Here is a 17,356-nt window from a genome sequence, read left to right on the forward strand (position 1 = left end):
TGTTATTTATCAAATGTAATTACTTTACATATAGATATATGTATATATATATATATATATATATATATATATATATATATATATATATATATATATATATATATATTGTATATGTTAGAAATGAAATGATATAATATGTAGTAAAATAGAAATTACATACATTTTCATACACAGTAATTACGATTGAGTACTAAAGTTTAGTACAATACAACGTTACACATGTATTACATATATGTAATACTTTGCACGTATATTTAGTGAGGTACGGGTTTAAATATTATAGAAATAAACATTTTTATTTTTTGAAGGATCGTATCCAGCGAAAACTAAAGAAATGCAGATAAATGATTGATTATTATCTTTTGTTGTTAAGCTTTCTCTTACCTTTCTTACCACCATTCTATGAAAAGCTCACAAATTACTAGCATCGAAGTCCGGTATATGACGAAGTGAAGGTTCAGCCTGTTTCCAAGAATATGTTGGTGGACCAGCACTGAAGCAATACTTTTGTTCCAGCGGTTGAGTATTCTCAACCCAATACATCAAATAAAAATTGCACATTTCATCTTTATTTGTCGCTCTAAAATAGAACATTCACCACCATTACGCACGAGCTATTTGAATTGCATAGAAGAAAATTGGAATGTAAAACTTTTATTATTTCATTACCCAATTTTTGTCCAAGTGTCGCGATTACTTTCCATGGTACACCTTGCTGCTAATCTGTCCCCAGACAAAATAGGACTGGTATCGTCCACTGGATAAAACATCTGAGGCGTCAATGGATCCCTTTTGCCCAGTAAGGACCATACATCATCTCCTTTTTCATTGTAACGAACTCTATATCCAGAAACAACTTTTCCTGCAATATTCAAACTTAGTTAAATTTAAATTGTACCATTCTTTTATTTAAATTTAAATCAATTTACCTACCTAAGCTGTGTGTATGTGTTCGATACGCAAACGGATGAATCACTTTGTTTTCTTTGATCATACATGATGTCTCTAAATGTTCCACTGTATTAGGAGGTATACCACCTCCAGTACCTAGAAGTATCACTCCAGCCAACTTACTAAGCCTAAAAAATAAAAATAAAAAATCTCTTAAGCAATGAAGCATATTAATTTACATAAATAAACTAGTGGTTTTACCCGGCTTCGCTCGGTATTTGTTATATAAACCGCTTAAACATGGCTAATCTAATACATCTATTTAACTTATTATATCTAGTAAACATGTATTTAAATTTATTTGAATAGTTTTATTTTATTTAAATTCATTTGAATTTTCATTTGTTTTTTTATTAAATTAAACGTCACGGATTCTAGGAACCAAAACTTACATACATACATAGAAAATTTCTTTTGAAATTATATATTAGACTAGTGGTTTTACCTGGCTTCGCTCGGTATTTGTAATATAAACCGCCTAAGCATGGCTAATCTAATAATAAACATTTTATTAAATTTATTTGAATAGTTTTATTATATTTAAATTTATTTGAATAGTTTTATTATATTTAAATTTATTTGAATATTCATTTGTTCGATGACGGATTTTACCAACCAAACAAACATACAAAGTCTCTTTCGAAATTATATATTAGATATACATAATATATGTATGTATATGAATAGTAAATTGAATTTCAATATTAATTCAAGTGCCTGAAAAAGTAATGTCTATGAAAGAATAAATGGACTAAGCTTTACAAAACCGTCACCATAGTAACACAAAACGAACTGCAATAGATGAAAAACACAACGTTTGTCGATATCATTACAGTTAATAACAAAAAAAAATGTTGGTTCAGCCAGTATAAATTCAACATAAAATAAAGCTGTTTACATGTGTCAAATATTTGTCATTGATCGTGAAAATTACTTGGATAAAAAAAATTGTGGCAAATTATACTTACGAATTCTCCGTATAATGTAGAAATACACCAGAGTTGTCACTTTTGTCAGCTGAAATAATACACATATGTAACATGATAAAGTAGTCAAAGATTGTAACACCATTTCAGATCAAAGAAGGTTACAAAATGAGCATAATTTAACAAATTAGTTCTTCTATAAAATACTAAAATTATGATTTAAGATTTTCCACACTATATACCTGGAAATTTGAACATGTAGTGAACTTGAAGCACCAAGTATTGTATCGTCGAATCGCCACCCACGCGAAATCCCACACCGTCAGGCAATATCAGTTTCGGTGCATCTCTTGCCCAAGCATATATTATCTATAAGTCACATTTGGATATTTTTTATGATTAAAATAATTTAAATATAAAGTCGTTATAAAGTTGCTACATATGTATTTTCAAACCTGAGATCCTTCTCCACATGGACTGGCCGTTGTACTGCCTTCCGTTGACATTTCACTTTTTTGCATCTCACCACAATTCCTATGAACAAACAATAGTCATTTTTTTTACTTCATCTACATTTTATCTGTAACTTTAAATGTATTCGTCATGTATGTAGCGTTTTCAATTAGTGATTGACATATTTACAATTACATTGCTCATTAAATAGCTATTGAGTGTGTGTGAAATATTTTTTTGTAAAAGATAAATAATTGACAAAAAATGAGTATAATTTTAATTTTTAATATGATTATAAGTATATGTAAGCCAGCAGTTTTGCTTAATGGTAGCGTATATATTTAGCACCACTGAGGTCGAAGGCTCGAGTCCTCGTCAAACTGCTGGTTAGGTTTGGGGGTTTTGTGACTCCAAATCGATCGTTTCTCTATCAGAGATTGCCAATTTTATCTGATCATTGTTGAAACGGTTCCTGAAAATTGGTATTAGATCATTTCCTGTTGTCACAAAATCTGTGTGTATAATTTGTAAAAATTATGCACAGTAATCTAAAATCTATAGACATCTCTATAATTTCGTGTTTATTATATGTATAAAAATTGTAATAATAATTGTACACAAAAATCTAAAAAATAATCCATAGATGTCTCTATGATTATTATTTCTGTACTGATTAATTGTTATATGCTATGTATTCTGATTGTATATGTATATGATTTTATGTATTTCTGACCGTTATCGCACACTAGTCGCATTGGAGTGATCTGTAATGACGAGTGTATATTGATTGTAACAATAAAATAAAATAAAAATAAAATGTTGCCATATCAATTTTCAAATATATCTTACCACACTGGTTTATCGGAACCCGGTTTTGCACAACCATACAAGAGCATATGATGGGCAGTGTGCATGGAAGCGTTGGGTTCAAAAGCCACTGAAAAGTAAATTAACTAAATTAATATTTAAATTTGCAACCAATACAATATTAAAAATGGAATTTAAAATAGTCTTTACCTATATAATATTCTTTGACAGGGTCTACCTTTATTGGAGTGCATAAGTAGAGTTCATCCTGAGTAAAAAAAAAAAGAATTGAAAATGCAAGAAAATTTACTGCAATAATTATCAAATTAATAAAACAATCGCCTCCAACCAGACACAAATATTGTCTGTAAACCGATGGTTGTATGATTTATGTACATATGGTTTGTAAAACGCGTGAAGTGGATGAATAAATTATAAAAACACTAAAGAAAAGTACATTTAATAAAATTGAAAACAACTGATATTGAAATATCTGTACAAATAACATTTAATTGAATTCTATTTCAAATTAACATACGGAAAAACCGCAAACGATAAGGTTTAATTACATAAACCAGTTAAATAAATAGCGAACAACTAATTATCAAATTACTTCTACTGTTTTTCAAATTAACAAACCTATCAAGCTGTTAAAGTTACTGCCAACGAATATTTGTAAATATTTGCCCATTACACAGGAGTTTCAAACCGTTAATTCTGATAATAGAGTCGTTATCGTTCAATTTATTGCATTTCTGTCACCGAAATAGCAACATAGTTTTGATAATGCGCAGTTTTAAATTTTAAATAAATGAAAATTCCAATAGAAAAACAGTATTTATATTTTCACAAAAGTGGGTGTATTCATAAAAAATCATTAAATATGCATTAACCGTCAAATTCTTAATCGACGTTAATTTGTTGATATCTCACGCTAAAACATATTCATGTTTGTACAATTTATGAAACGAAAGCATCTTGCGTCAATGCTAATTTAGCGCCACCGTGCAGCGCGTCGAACACTGTCACATGTACGTTTGTGTTTACCAAATAATTTAAATTATACTACTATTTTTGAATTATACGAATTGACATCTGCATTTAATGCATCATTGACGCAAATTGACGGCCTACATCTAAAATATGAAATGTCATTAATAAATATTCAGTTTCACATAAAAGAATTTAATCATAACCACTGTGCGGTGTAATTGCACGCGCAAATATAATTGATATTACAATTACGCGGTCAGTTAATACAGGTGCGGAAAATGTCAACTTTAATAAATTAGCTTTTAATTTAAAATGTATATTAAATTAATAAATAAATTTGACTGCAAGACAAAAATTGTAAACAACTTCAAAAGTTCAAATAATGTAATCAATCAGGTATTATCTAATGGTTCCGCGACAAAACTCTCACGGACCTAACGCTCAACGACACAATGCGCATAACATAATGCTCACGAAACAAGACACTAACAGATAAGCGGTTGTCGCGTGAGCGTTTTATCGGTGAATATAATATCCGTGAGCGTTTTGTCGCGAGAACGTTATGTCGTGCACGTTGTGTTGTTGAGTGTTATGTCCGTGTGCGTTTTGTCGTAACACCTTATCTAATATAATAACTATTAGTATTGCTTTCATCTACCTAATGTTTAATATTAAATAAACAGATATACTCGGTATTAACAATAGCCGTTTTTTACTTTCACACGGATTGATATTATTAACAAATTTCTTTAATTTTTTACACAGTAAGACTTTCTATTGGAACGAAAGAATTATATGAGAAAAATTTAATTTAAAATATAATTTAATTCCTTACTATTTTATATTAAATTGAGTCGTCGAATACAATTTGATTTGGTGAATGGAATTCAACTAAATTTTGAAAAAAATATCTAATTAGTTTTCTAAATTGAAAAAAACTGAAATCACTTACATATTCAATCGAAAGAAACTTTTTTTTTTCACAAACGATTTAGAAGTACTTCAATACATATGTAAATACATACAGGGCCGCTGAGAGGAATATAATTCCAGGCCATATGAAAAAAAATCTTATATTAAAAAAAAGATATATTTATAGACACACATCTCATGGAAAAAGTATTGAAATCCGGAGATGTGCATCATTAACACTAGCAAGAAGTTATGTTTCAGAAAATTTGTTAAGGGACTAACCCTCTGCAGTGGTGTGCAAAGGGTTAGTGATGCCCCGGGCCAACTCTTTGAATGTTTGCCCCTACAAAGAAAGAAATAAAAGTTTAAATATATTCTAAATAGGCAATATTAAATTTAATATCCTAATAATATAATATTTTTTAAATCATTTAATAAAATAAACACATTTTTCAAAAAACAATGTATGTATGTATATCACCGAAAAAATGTCAATATATACATTTCTTGTAAAGTTGAATCAATGCTTATCTCTTTAATTAAACCGCTGACGAATACTAATAAAACAAACAAAACGAAATATGTACTCGGTTGACTCAAACGATTAGCAAACATTTAGGGTTATTCAGAAGCACGCAAGGTCGTCGAGAAAACGCTGCAAAAATCTGTCGAAAAATATCACAAATTAAGTGCGATAAAAATGTTCTCGATGAGATTTAATGATGATGGGACAAACGAACTGTGTCATCTCTGAATTCACATATGTACATAGTATGTACATCCAAACGTCAGTAGGTCACGTATTAATAGAGATATCTTAATTGCAGTTTTAGTGGTGAAGGTGTTTGCAAGCAATTCCTATTGAGTCAGTTTTATTTTTAAACAAATCGTTAATCGGTAAACTTCATTATGTTTTGGCTCGGCTTCAAAATTGGCATTTGCATCACAAACTAGTTCAATACAATCGAACCGCGCAGCTTAAATGTTAGGCATAGTACATAACAGGGGCTGTATACAGTTGCTCGTTTTTACGATGTCAGTTTTAAATTCAGTTTTAGTTTTACTTTTAAGGTGGATAAATTGAATAAAACAAAATAAATAATACGAAGAATTTTCTTTTATCAAAATCTCCAAAATTTTTACATATTCAAATTCTCTTATCTTCCACGATTTGTGCAGTTTTAAAATTTATTCAGAGTAATTCTTCGAAGAAAAACCAAAAAACGAATGTTATGACTAGACTGCGAACCTAAAGCGCGCCGTTCATTGTTCAATTGTTGTAATTGCTTTGTTAAAAGTTTGCCAAACCTTTTTTTTTGCACTCTAGCTTTGTAAATAGAGCCAAACCGCCCCGGTTACTGGAAAAGCACGCTCTCTATCCGCAGTCTAGTTATTTATTTATTTATTTCATACCAGGAAGGCATTACAGGTAAACCCCAATGCGCCTTCCTGGCCAAATTACAAACAATACAGCATTTTTTATTATATAAGTCGCTAAATTACGAGACACTGACTTAAACTCGACAATTAACGAGACATCTATGAATTGTACATACATTTTTATTGTAATATTTACATTAATCATACTCAAATAGTGGTGACATAGTGGGTAGGAAGGATTTTTAGCCAATTTTTAATCGGGAATCGTTTCAACAATGAAACCAGAGAAAATTGGCAAACTCTGATAGGAAACGATCAACCAGGAGTCACAAATCCTGGTCTGACCAGCAGCATTACAGATATACTCAGAAAAATTCTTTTCAATCGAGGTCAGCTCAAGGGATCGAACTCGGCGCCTCTCAGTGTTAAGCAGAAGCTTAACGACCGAGCCACGCTGCTGGCTATGACTAAGTTATGACTAAGAATAGGCGCTCGAGTGCTATTTACCAGGAAAGAGGGGCTGCCTATTGTCAATTTGTATTGTTCCACAAAGCCAGAGTAAAAAAAAGGAACAAAAATAGAAATTGACAATAAGTAATCCCTCTTTCCTGGAAAATAGAACCCGAGCACCCCTCCTTAAACACGATAAAATCGTTCACATCGATTCATATTTGCGAAGAAAGTGTCATAACTAGAGATCGGCGCGACCCAGTGCTATTTGGACAAAAAATGGGTTCATCATTGTCTATTACAATGGCCAACCTTTTTTGTTTTGCTCTCTAGCTTTGTATTTCATTGTAATAAACAGTGGCGAACCCAGAGTCGCGCCGATCTCTAGTTATGGCACTTTCTTCGTAAATATGAATCGATGTGAACGATTTTATCGTGTTTAATTTAACGCTGAAATTTGATAACTTCATATTCGAAGTAATTGAAAATGTAATTCGTACATCAGAGTTTTCAATTTGACTCAATAAATATAAATGAGCATTCAAAACCAGGGTTGTGACATCAAAGTAAAGACTTACAACTCACAATATTACTCGTAACACGGCTATAGAGGCGCTACAACCCTCCCTCCCCCCCCCCCCCTCCTCGACCTTCCATTTATCATGGTTGTGACTTTTTGGTGCTTTCGATTTCATTTCGGTTTTTGAAAATTACTTTTTTGTAAATATCATATTGTTAATTTTTAAAACACAGAGAGAAATGGGGACATAAGTAATTTTTTTTCAAAGTAATAGATTAAATGATCTTTCTCTCATGTACATACAATAACATGATGTGGAGATTTCTTATGAATATATTACAAAGTTTTTCGCTGAATCTCGTTCCAGCCGTGTTCAATTGATATATTTATTACGGCAGACGGATTATTGCGCAAATTGCGATCGCGCGCACGACAATCCTTGCCACAAAAATCGCGAATACGAAATATCTGGCACTCGAGTTCTCCTTAGAACAATATTTTGCGTGGTCAGCTTTCGGTTGATGGAGTTTTTGGGTGCCAGATTATCCATGATCGAGATTTTAGTGACGTGCGCGAGATCGATTTTTTCGGAATAATCACTGAACCATTTATTACATACCAGCACCAGTCTGAAGGGTATATAGGCCAGTTCGGTTTTCAATGATCTCCATTATTTTAAACAATACATTTTATAAAAGGTACATGTTAAAGAGCACACAAAAAAATCATAAAATTAAGCTTACAAATTGTTCAACGCGTTTTCCAAATTCTGAATGAAAAAAGTTTCGTTTTTATGTATTACCATTCGGGATCGTGGCAAGTAATGGCGTGCCGTAGAAATCTCCCTGTTTGTATCGCACAACCATACTTATGTGTGTATGAGCAGGATACAAGGGAACTCGGTATGACGTCACTTAGTCCCTTTGTATTCTGCTCGCACACATGTAAGTGAGTGATAAAAAAATCTGAAAAAACGAAAGGGTGGCGGAAATTTTTAAACGTGTATATTACGATTATTTTTCACCATCATATAGGCGGAATTGATTTGAATATATATTGTTGACCAAACCACGCAAAATGGCAAAGTGAAAAAACCATCGGAAGAATGTAGAATATACAAATATACGGGTCTACGTGACGAGCTAGAATGTTAAATTACAGAAAACACAATTATCGGAAGGCAAAGATCGAAAATCGAAAGATCTTAAGTCGAAAGATAAAAAAAAAGGGTGCATGGTAAACGGTACATACTCACTTAATTTTCGCGAGCAGGGTACAACAGGAACAAGAGGAACAGGCTTTTCCTCGCGTATTCTGCGCGCGCACATTAATACGGGAGGAAAAGCCTGTTCCTCTTGTTCCTGTTGTATCCTGCTCGCGAAAATTAAGTGAGTATATACCGTTTACCATGCACCCTTTTTTTTGATCTTTCGACTTAAGATCTTTCGATTTTCGATCTTTGCCTTCCGATATTTGCGTTTTCTGTAATTTAACATTCTGGCTCGTCGCGGAAACCGCAAATATACATATGTTGTCAGACCAATGAGCGAAGTGAAATATACATACATAGAAGAGGCTTGTAAAAACGGGGAGATTTCCACGGAAAGTCACTGGTGGCAAGGATTTTTTTTCATACATTGAAAATTGCTGTTTACCTTGTAGCTTTGAAAAAATTCACTGTTGCTACATAATAACGAAATATTTAGATCGGGACTAAATTTTACATAGAGACCACAGCCCTGGTTGGTTGGAACGCAAGCGACTGTACATATCTAATTCCAAATGCGGCAGCCAAAATACTACATACATACATAGTTCAGTTTGCCATTATTAACGAAAAATCGTATCATGTAACAAACTCAAATATCGGAGACTGGGCAAAAGAAATAAATTTTTAATTCCGTGGCGTGTCCCGAAGGAAATCTTCGAAAATGTATTGATGCAATTTTTAGGCTGTTGTTCAGGGGAATTCCACTTGCATATGGAACAAAACTACGGGGAAAACGACTGAATGTTTTATAAGATGGGTGGCCAAGCAAAAAGTAAACCGTATGTGGTTAACCTTCAATCACATCAATTTTAGAAGTGGTAGAAGAAAATTGCATTTACATATGTATGTACATACATACATACAATAGAAGCTGTCCGTAGCTTGATAATAAAAAAATCAACTCGTATAGAGATCCAGTCGAGAGCGGTCTCAATGAAATTTACGCTATCGTACATATGAATACAAATTTTTGCATAATAACTTATTTACATTGGGTTGCAAAAACACACTTTACCTTGGATCGTAAAAATATACTCCTATTTAAAAGTTACACTTGCAAAACATACAAATTCCCTCGTGTCAAAATACATTGAATTCACTTTTAATTTATTACAAATATGAAAATAAACGTAACGCAAGTAATGCGAAACACACATGCACACGTACGAAGATATTTTAAATGATCAACATAATCCCACGCTTTCAATATATTCTTCAAAATGGAAGGAAAACATAAATTTTTAAATACTTTAAAATATCTACGTACATTGTTCACGGTTCACCGTAACAGCGATAACTTCTATTTCTCACAATACGGTAGGAAAATATACACAAGTATTATGCATTGACGACACATATTGAAATAGACTGGAGCTATAACACAATATTTCTGGGAAAAATAATTATATATAAATTCAATTAAAGTTAATAGTGATTGTGCAACAAGTCTTAACGTACCGTATGGTACGAAAGGATTTCATTAAAGGGAAATCTGAGCCCACTTCAATACTGATAAAAATATCAATATTTGAACAGTACTCCACGCATTCATAACTATCATAATATAGTACAATCGAATACTTTGCCAGTAAAAGTCAATAAAATCCACCATATCTATCTAACATATGTTCGTAGTGTAAATTTTGAATCTGAAACGGATTTGTAATATGACGTATATATAATACATAGTAGACGTTTCAAAACTAAAAATATGTACTACACATAAATGTACAAAGCTTAGCGAGAAAAAAACCGGATTTCATTTGTATTGCAATTTATATAAATACGTATATACAATTGATATGATGAATATAAAGTACAATATGTTGTGATGAATTTCCAAAAAATGAGTTTCGGTCAAATTGAATATCGTAATATTTTTTGCGCTGCCTCTACATACGTATATATGTATTATACAGTATACTAAAAATGAGCAAATGAAAATTAAATTGAAAAAACGACACATCCTACACAATAATAATTGCGTTACTATCGTTAGAATAATATTATCAAATATGTATTTCATTCAATGCTCCATATGATTCAAAATGTTAACGCGAGTGCAATATAAATAGATAATCCCGGTTTTGTACAATAAAGAGCCACAGTTTATTTAACATGCCGATTCTTATCAGATGTAGACGATCGAATTTCGGCAGGTTTTAATAGTACATATACCCCAGTGTGACATTTGACCTTTCGAACCGAGCAGGCGTTGCACGGGTCTATGTATTTTCCAATTTTCGGGGAAAACTCGAAGAAAATGATCATCAAACCATTATGCAAATGATTGTAGAGACATTGAATGGATACGAGCGAGAGTATACAACGGTATATTTACCGGTCGCGGTTGAAATAGCTCTGATCCGACAAAAAATGCACGCGCAGGTGAGCGCAGCTTACCTGCACTTGACCGGGATAAAACATATGGAAGGATATAACATCGTGGAATGGTTTATTTATAAAATCGGGTTGTTTGATACGATCTGGTACCTTATTGGGGGTCACATCAGGCATCAGAAAAGGGTAAATGATGGTCTCGGTGAGGTTCGTCGCTCCGGTTAAGGCAGTTGTGGGAGCAATGGATGCAACCAGGCCCAAGAGCACCACCAGCAAAACGTTGGGGCGCGCCATGGCAGGGGCGCAGGCCCTCGTTTCTTCACCACACGACTGTCTCTCTCGACTTTCCAAACAGATTGTTGCTGAGACCCAACACTGCGTTCCGTGCCGCTCTGCCTTCCTAAGCACCCAGGACACGCTACAACTAAACATTATTGCGATGACGTACTTCAGTGCTACTCAACCGTTGTTTCGTAACACGTCAATTACATTTATAAAATAAATTTCACGTACCTCTACATCGAATGATGAAACTTCGTCTGAGGCAATCCCATCGTGTCGTTGGTCTCATTTAATCTCAGACGTTATGCATTTCAAGAATGGATTCAATAATCCCATCGACAGATAGTAAAAAAATGGTAACTATTTCATTTCTTAAAAATATATAGCAAGTTAAATTATGTAAATCACCCACAAAATTGCCTGTGTAAGTCTTCGATCAATTCTTAATAAGCATTGTAGGTGATATAATACTATATATGAATGTAACTACGAACTAGAAATGGTTCACGAGAAAGTTTTGGGAATTTTGACACGATTCAAATTTTTTACTTAATATTCTAAGAAATCTTTACATTCTAAATGATCTGAATGATGACTAAAGTACAACTTAAAGGCCTAACCGCACTATGCGACCGCGACGCGACACGGCAGTGCCAAATATTGTTTGTACGAAATTGTATGAGATAGAAAGCACTACGAGTCACGCGACAGAGTTGCCTTTTGTATCAACTTTGCCATGTCGTGTCGCGTCGCAGCGGTGCAATGTCGCCTAGTGCGTTCGGATCTTAGCACTACTCTGGCGTTGAATTTTGATTTAATTTTCAACAACATAGGTGCGTTGAGAGTTTTTCGTCTTTCACAGTACCACAGTACACAGTACACACAAAACTCAGTACCAGTCTCGGTTTGAAATAAAAACGGCTTTCCGTATTGCCCTAATGTCATTAACCCTTTGAGTGTTGACGTCTTTTCTGTTGACAGCCGGCTACGCTGAAAATTTCGCCGATATTTCCAACTAGAATTATTTTGAAATCCAATAGAAAGCAGGTATAAAAATTGTGGCTAATCCAAACAAACCCCAGATTACTACTCTAGATAGCTACCGCCGAGGATTTCGAGTTTTATAAAGGTATGTTTAGATTCTCTATTATATCTTGCGAGAATATAAAACAAGCAAAAGAAGTCTATTAATGAATGTATTTTTCCAAAACTAGTTCCATCTTCTTCATTGTTGTAAAAATGTTATGCTCACAGTCTGAACGCCAAGCCATAATCTAAAATACTCAACAGCTAGGGATTTCCATAGAGAAATTCAGAAATTCCGGTGTAATCCAGTCTTTATACACGATGACAAATTAATGACACAGATTACACGACCCATATTCAATCCTTTTTTTTCAATGCTACCTGGAAAGGCTTAACGGGTAGTATTCTTGTTTATTTTGTACATGCTCAAAACACAACGCCTATTGGCGTTTTTTAAGCCTATGGATCTGTTGGCAAAACGCCGATCGGCGTTGATTAGCTTTCAAAAGGTCAAAGACAAAAAATAATTAACTTATTTCAAACAAGGAGCAAATGTCACAATAAAATTGTGTAATACTTATAGCTTCATTTTTTCGTAATAGTACAACTAAATTTAATAATTTTGCTACAATTAAACAACACTTAGAGGTTTGGTAATTGTTAAACAAGCATTTATAATATTGATATATTAAATAAGTATATTTCTCATTAATAAAATTGAAATTGAATATTTAGCAAATGTATAAATCATTTTAAAAATTCATAAAAAAGTCGGTGGGTTTTGAAATTATGAACTGTGAGGTCCAAAAGATTGGCGACCGCTGAACAAGGGAATAATAATTACTATTCAGTATCAGTAAAAACGAATACTCTTTTATCTGGCCCTTTAACCTACAGCCAATATTAAGATATATGTTTGTAATTAAAATTGACTTTATAAATTTATAACAATGTTATTCTCAGATCCCATTATTACATTATTTTAATCGTTCTAGTTTTGTTTTGAACGAAATATCTTAATACTCAATCTTTCCGTGAAATTACTTCGTTTCATAACATTTCTCATATCGATTCGTTACATATTATACGGAAAATTATTTATTTGAAACGAAACTACCTGTTATTTTCAATATGCATACATAAAAAAAATTAAGAAAATGTACTAAAACTAGGTAGATTATTTTTAAATTTTGAATTAATTATCATCCCTATCAAAATGTTATACTGAATTTGTAACGTGTGTGGAGTGAACTATGCGCTGCGCATGACGTCACACTACGTCATTCACGTTGAATATCGATTAGCCTTCAGCAAAAGCCTTTTAGGAGAAAACGCACCAAATTTATGTTCGTAAATGGAATATTGGCAAACTTTCCAAACCAAAAAATATTGAAACTTACTTAGCTATGATTGGAACACATTTGGTTATTTATATAACTAATTTTCATAACACAGGTCGGGTCTTTTAAACCTTTCAACCCTAGCTTCCATATGGAAAAAATTTCAATAGCACAATAAGAGCGAATATATATGTATGTAAAATGAACAAGTATGTAAAATGAACAGAAACATAAAAATTGCATTCAAATATGATTCTAATAAGAAATTAAATTTAAAATAAAACTAAAAACTAAAAAATATTTGATATTACATTGTAATGCAATCTACTTATTATGTAAAGTATGTATATTTACATACATATATTTATGTCCTTTTTTTGTTTTAAATTGAAAATAATTTTACAATCACAATATCGATTGATTGTTTTGCTGTTTGATATTTAAAAGTGAGTTTCATCCCTTTTAATTGCAGGAAATGTTTAAAAATGTCAATATAAATAAAAAAATATAAATCATACTCGACACAATTGAATATACAGTTAGAATCACAATAGAATGTATTACATGACCACACGTTCAAATCAATTCACACATAACATGCACGCAAACTTGGAACATACGATTATAAAATAGCTGTTGTGATAAAAATGATTGTTAAATATTATTGCAAACATATGTTTTTAACGTTTATTAAGGAATCAATCAATACATTGGCAAAACATACATTTTGAGTTTTTCTTTAAAATTCTATTCTAAAGATAAAAATAATATCCAACCCATGTATGTATGTATAATTTATAAAATTTCAAATATTTTTGGTACTTTGTATATTTAATATATACTAAAAAATTCTCTATATGCATACATACATACATACATCTTTATCTATGAATAATATATTTTTTTTATGACAGAAATGCATGTGATATAAGCATCGGAGGAGGTCAATGGAAGATTTTCTCTTTTTATTGCAAAGCCTCACTTATGTGTTCGAGCAGGATCAAAAGCTTTGTAGTCAGGTGATTTTGTATGGCCTTGCATCCTGCCTACACATACACAAGCAAGCCTGTACGATAGAAATAAAATCTCTATGGACTGCGGCGGATAAGTTATACAATAATAAATAAATTACACAATATAACCGACATCTTCAGGACTGGAATGATTCATAATTAGTTTATAAATTGTAGTAAAAACGAAAATAAGTCATAGATAGTAAAATGACTTTGCTGTCTATGACTTCTGGCTTCTAATTAATGAATTAACTCATTTGAAATATGACTATGGCTTCTGATTAATTACTACTATCATATGACTATGGCTATGACTGATTAATTTAATTAAACCATTTGAAAACTATTACAGATCACAAAAGCTGTTAAAAGCACTTTATATGACGTTATCTTGAATTTTAGCTTTATAACTAATTTGATCATTGACACGGCTTAGAAATACCAAATAAAAGCTAACAAACTTATGTACATACATATGTAGCACTTCATATGAAGAGAATCACAATATAAGGGTTAATATTTATACCAATATTTCAACCCATTAAAAACAATTGGTAACGAGCTGTATAAATGTAATAAAACAGTCTATGTATAATCTTAAAAATCAGTTGAAAATGGTGGCAAGTTTCTTACACAACCTTTTATAATAATATTTAAGTAAATTATTATTACTTAAACCAATGGCAATTAATATCACAAGATACATTAACATCATAGAGAGAAACTTATATTGTGAAATCCATTTTCTAAAAAAACCTGCAAAAGCATGAAATAAAATAATATAAAAAACCAGTAATTATATGTGTCAACTTTCATAAAAATAATAATAGTGTTACCTTTTTGTATATGACTGGAATACAACGTCTTTGATAATGGTGTTTCTCTCGCATATACTAACAAATATCGGACGCGAATCAAATCATTATTAAACACAATATAGTATTTGTGAGGAATTTCTCCAGCCATGCTGTCAGATGCCTTTGCTTTAGAATGATTGGGATTATTTTTAGCACCTAAAATTTTTAGAATAGATTAAATTAAATTTTGGTAAATAAATAACAAACCCCAAAAGGGGTTGATTTTAAAAGACATTTTTTCAAACCATTGGAAGCTGAATTCTGACTGACAAGTCCATTAGGTGAGTCAATAAGTTCACATAATGCTACACACGACAAATAGCGGCCCAAACAACTATTCTCCCAACCGAATGCTCCAGGACTATAAGGAAGACTAACACTTAGTTCAGAAGATAGATATGTACCACTGCCATAAAGCTTAGTCTAAAAATGAAATTATGTATTATTATGCTGGAAGAAAAATCTAAATATGTTATGCTTCCATTTAACATACTTTATTCATATGTTGCTGTAATCCATGGTGAAGAATTGAGTGATAATTCTCAAGTTTGCTTCCATGATATGCATAAAATGTTTTACACTGACTTAAAAGCTTTAACCATTTCGTTTCATTTGGTGAATTTGAAGAATGAACAACTTCAAACACATATTGTGGTCTACACACCTCGGCTTCTGATGGAACTTTTTTCAATATTGAATCAATCTGATGCAAAAAATTCACATTTCATATATATAAGAGTATTTACAAATAAAATATATAATGTATATATAATATTTACCAAATCGTTTGATATTGGCACTAAGGATGGTTCTGCAATGTCTAGTAAAACATAGTGTAAAAGGTCGATAATATCTTCATTATTGTCGATATATGTAGAATCATTTAAATTTTCTACAAATATATGTAGTGGAGGAATTCGTTTGATTATATCCAACTATAAACAAATAATTAAGATTGAATTCTTCAGAATAGAGAAAACTCTAATTATACATTATTGCTGTATCTAAGTTCCAAATATTTTTATGCTAAATAAATAAAGTGTATATACCAATTTTTCATATTGTTTTATTCCATTGCATACGTGAAAAGGTGGGAATGGTTTTAAACAAGTAGGTCTGCGATAAGTCAATAAAGCTGCTACAAATAAGCTACAACGAAGATCTGCTGTTCTAAGGGCTGTGCCTGAAATTCCGGAAGTTGTAATCCCCAGAGCCCCTCTTAGAGCTGTGGCGCGTTCCCGCACCCCTTCCATCACCTTTAACCACTTCAAAAAATAAATAGAACCAACTGTCACTTGCAAACTGACACATCACATAATCTACGATTATACGGCCAGCTATTATCTTCAATTGAATAAAACAACGTGGTCCAATAATATTTGAGCTCGTTTCCTGTAAACGCAGCTATTCAATTAAGTGGGGGAAATGCCATAGTTGTTGACTAGTGCAGATTTTCACGATATACGTTATATATTATGTGTTTTTTTTTCGTCATAAATTTATTTTTCCTATCAGAGGCAAGTTTTATGTCAAGTATTTATTTTAGGTTTGTATTTGGCAAAAGTGAGAACGCTCGACAGGAAAAGCGGGGCTAGATGTTGGTTGCCATTATGCCGGCGCCAGACATGTGTTCAAAGATGTGATCAAATAAGTGTTCACATGTGTGGCACGGGCATTTGATTTTATTGTCACATATTTGATCACTTAAGTGCGCTTTGCCGTTCCGTGTCGGTTTTTTAGCGCACATCAAAGGGATAAAAGTCCAAATGTTTGTGTGCCTGCCACACTGCGCGAAGCCCAGTTGCGTGAGCCTATTTGATCAAATCTTTGAACATA

The 17,356-nt window shown here is 32.2% G+C and overlaps 2 protein-coding genes across 2 annotated transcripts; both read right to left on the reverse strand.

Annotated features, from left to right (window-relative positions):
- Positions 1-273: 273 nt before the first annotated feature.
- Phm (Peptidylglycine-alpha-hydroxylating monooxygenase) lies at positions 274-11,398 on the reverse strand. The gene is made up of 9 exons (XM_077439644.1): positions 11,156-11,398; positions 3,348-3,405; positions 3,180-3,267; positions 2,333-2,411; positions 2,120-2,246; positions 1,920-1,968; positions 934-1,079; positions 670-862; positions 274-580 (listed from the first exon to the last, which is right to left on the reverse strand). The coding sequence occupies exons 1-9, from the start codon at positions 11,294-11,296 to the stop codon at positions 412-414; spliced, it is 1,050 nt and encodes a 349-aa protein (XP_077295770.1). The 5' UTR covers positions 11,297-11,398; the 3' UTR covers positions 274-411.
- A 2,908-nt stretch (positions 11,399-14,306) lies between these two features.
- Parp16 (Poly(ADP-ribose) polymerase 16) lies at positions 14,307-17,127 on the reverse strand. The gene is made up of 6 exons (XM_077439223.1): positions 16,570-17,127; positions 16,300-16,455; positions 16,014-16,223; positions 15,766-15,943; positions 15,500-15,676; positions 14,307-15,419 (listed from the first exon to the last, which is right to left on the reverse strand). Exons 1-6 carry the CDS (start codon positions 16,771-16,773, stop codon positions 15,268-15,270), a joined length of 1,077 nt encoding a protein of 358 aa, XP_077295349.1. The 5' UTR covers positions 16,774-17,127; the 3' UTR covers positions 14,307-15,267.
- Positions 17,128-17,356: the final 229 nt, after the last annotated feature.

The sequence above is a fragment of the Arctopsyche grandis genome, chromosome 10 (assembly GCF_051622035.1).
Source record: "Arctopsyche grandis isolate Sample6627 chromosome 10, ASM5162203v2, whole genome shotgun sequence".
NCBI classification, from domain to species: Eukaryota; Metazoa; Arthropoda; class Insecta; order Trichoptera; family Hydropsychidae; genus Arctopsyche; species Arctopsyche grandis.

Bases quoted from the DNA above. Each gene is read 5' to 3' on its own strand.
- Phm (XM_077439644.1), bottom strand. From the start codon at position 11,296: ATGGCGCGCCCCAACGTTTTGCTGGTGGTGCTCTTGGGCCTGGTTGCA. The intron at 1,080-1,919 runs GTAAGTATAATT...TTTATTTTTTAG, and splicing joins CTACATTATACGGAGAATTC to GCTTAGTAAGTTGGCTGGAG. The intron at 863-933 runs GTAGGTAAATTG...TGAATATTGCAG, and splicing joins AACACATACACACAGCTTAG to GAAAAGTTGTTTCTGGATAT.
- Parp16 (XM_077439223.1), bottom strand. From the start codon at position 16,773: ATGGAAGGGGTGCGGGAACGCGCCACAGCTCTAAGAGGGGCTCTGGGG. The intron at 15,677-15,765 runs GTTTGAAAAAAT...TAAAAATTTTAG, and splicing joins TCAGAATTCAGCTTCCAATG to GTGCTAAAAATAATCCCAAT. The intron at 15,420-15,499 runs GTAACACTATTA...ATGCTTTTGCAG, and splicing joins TTCCAGTCATATACAAAAAG to GTTTTTTTAGAAAATGGATT.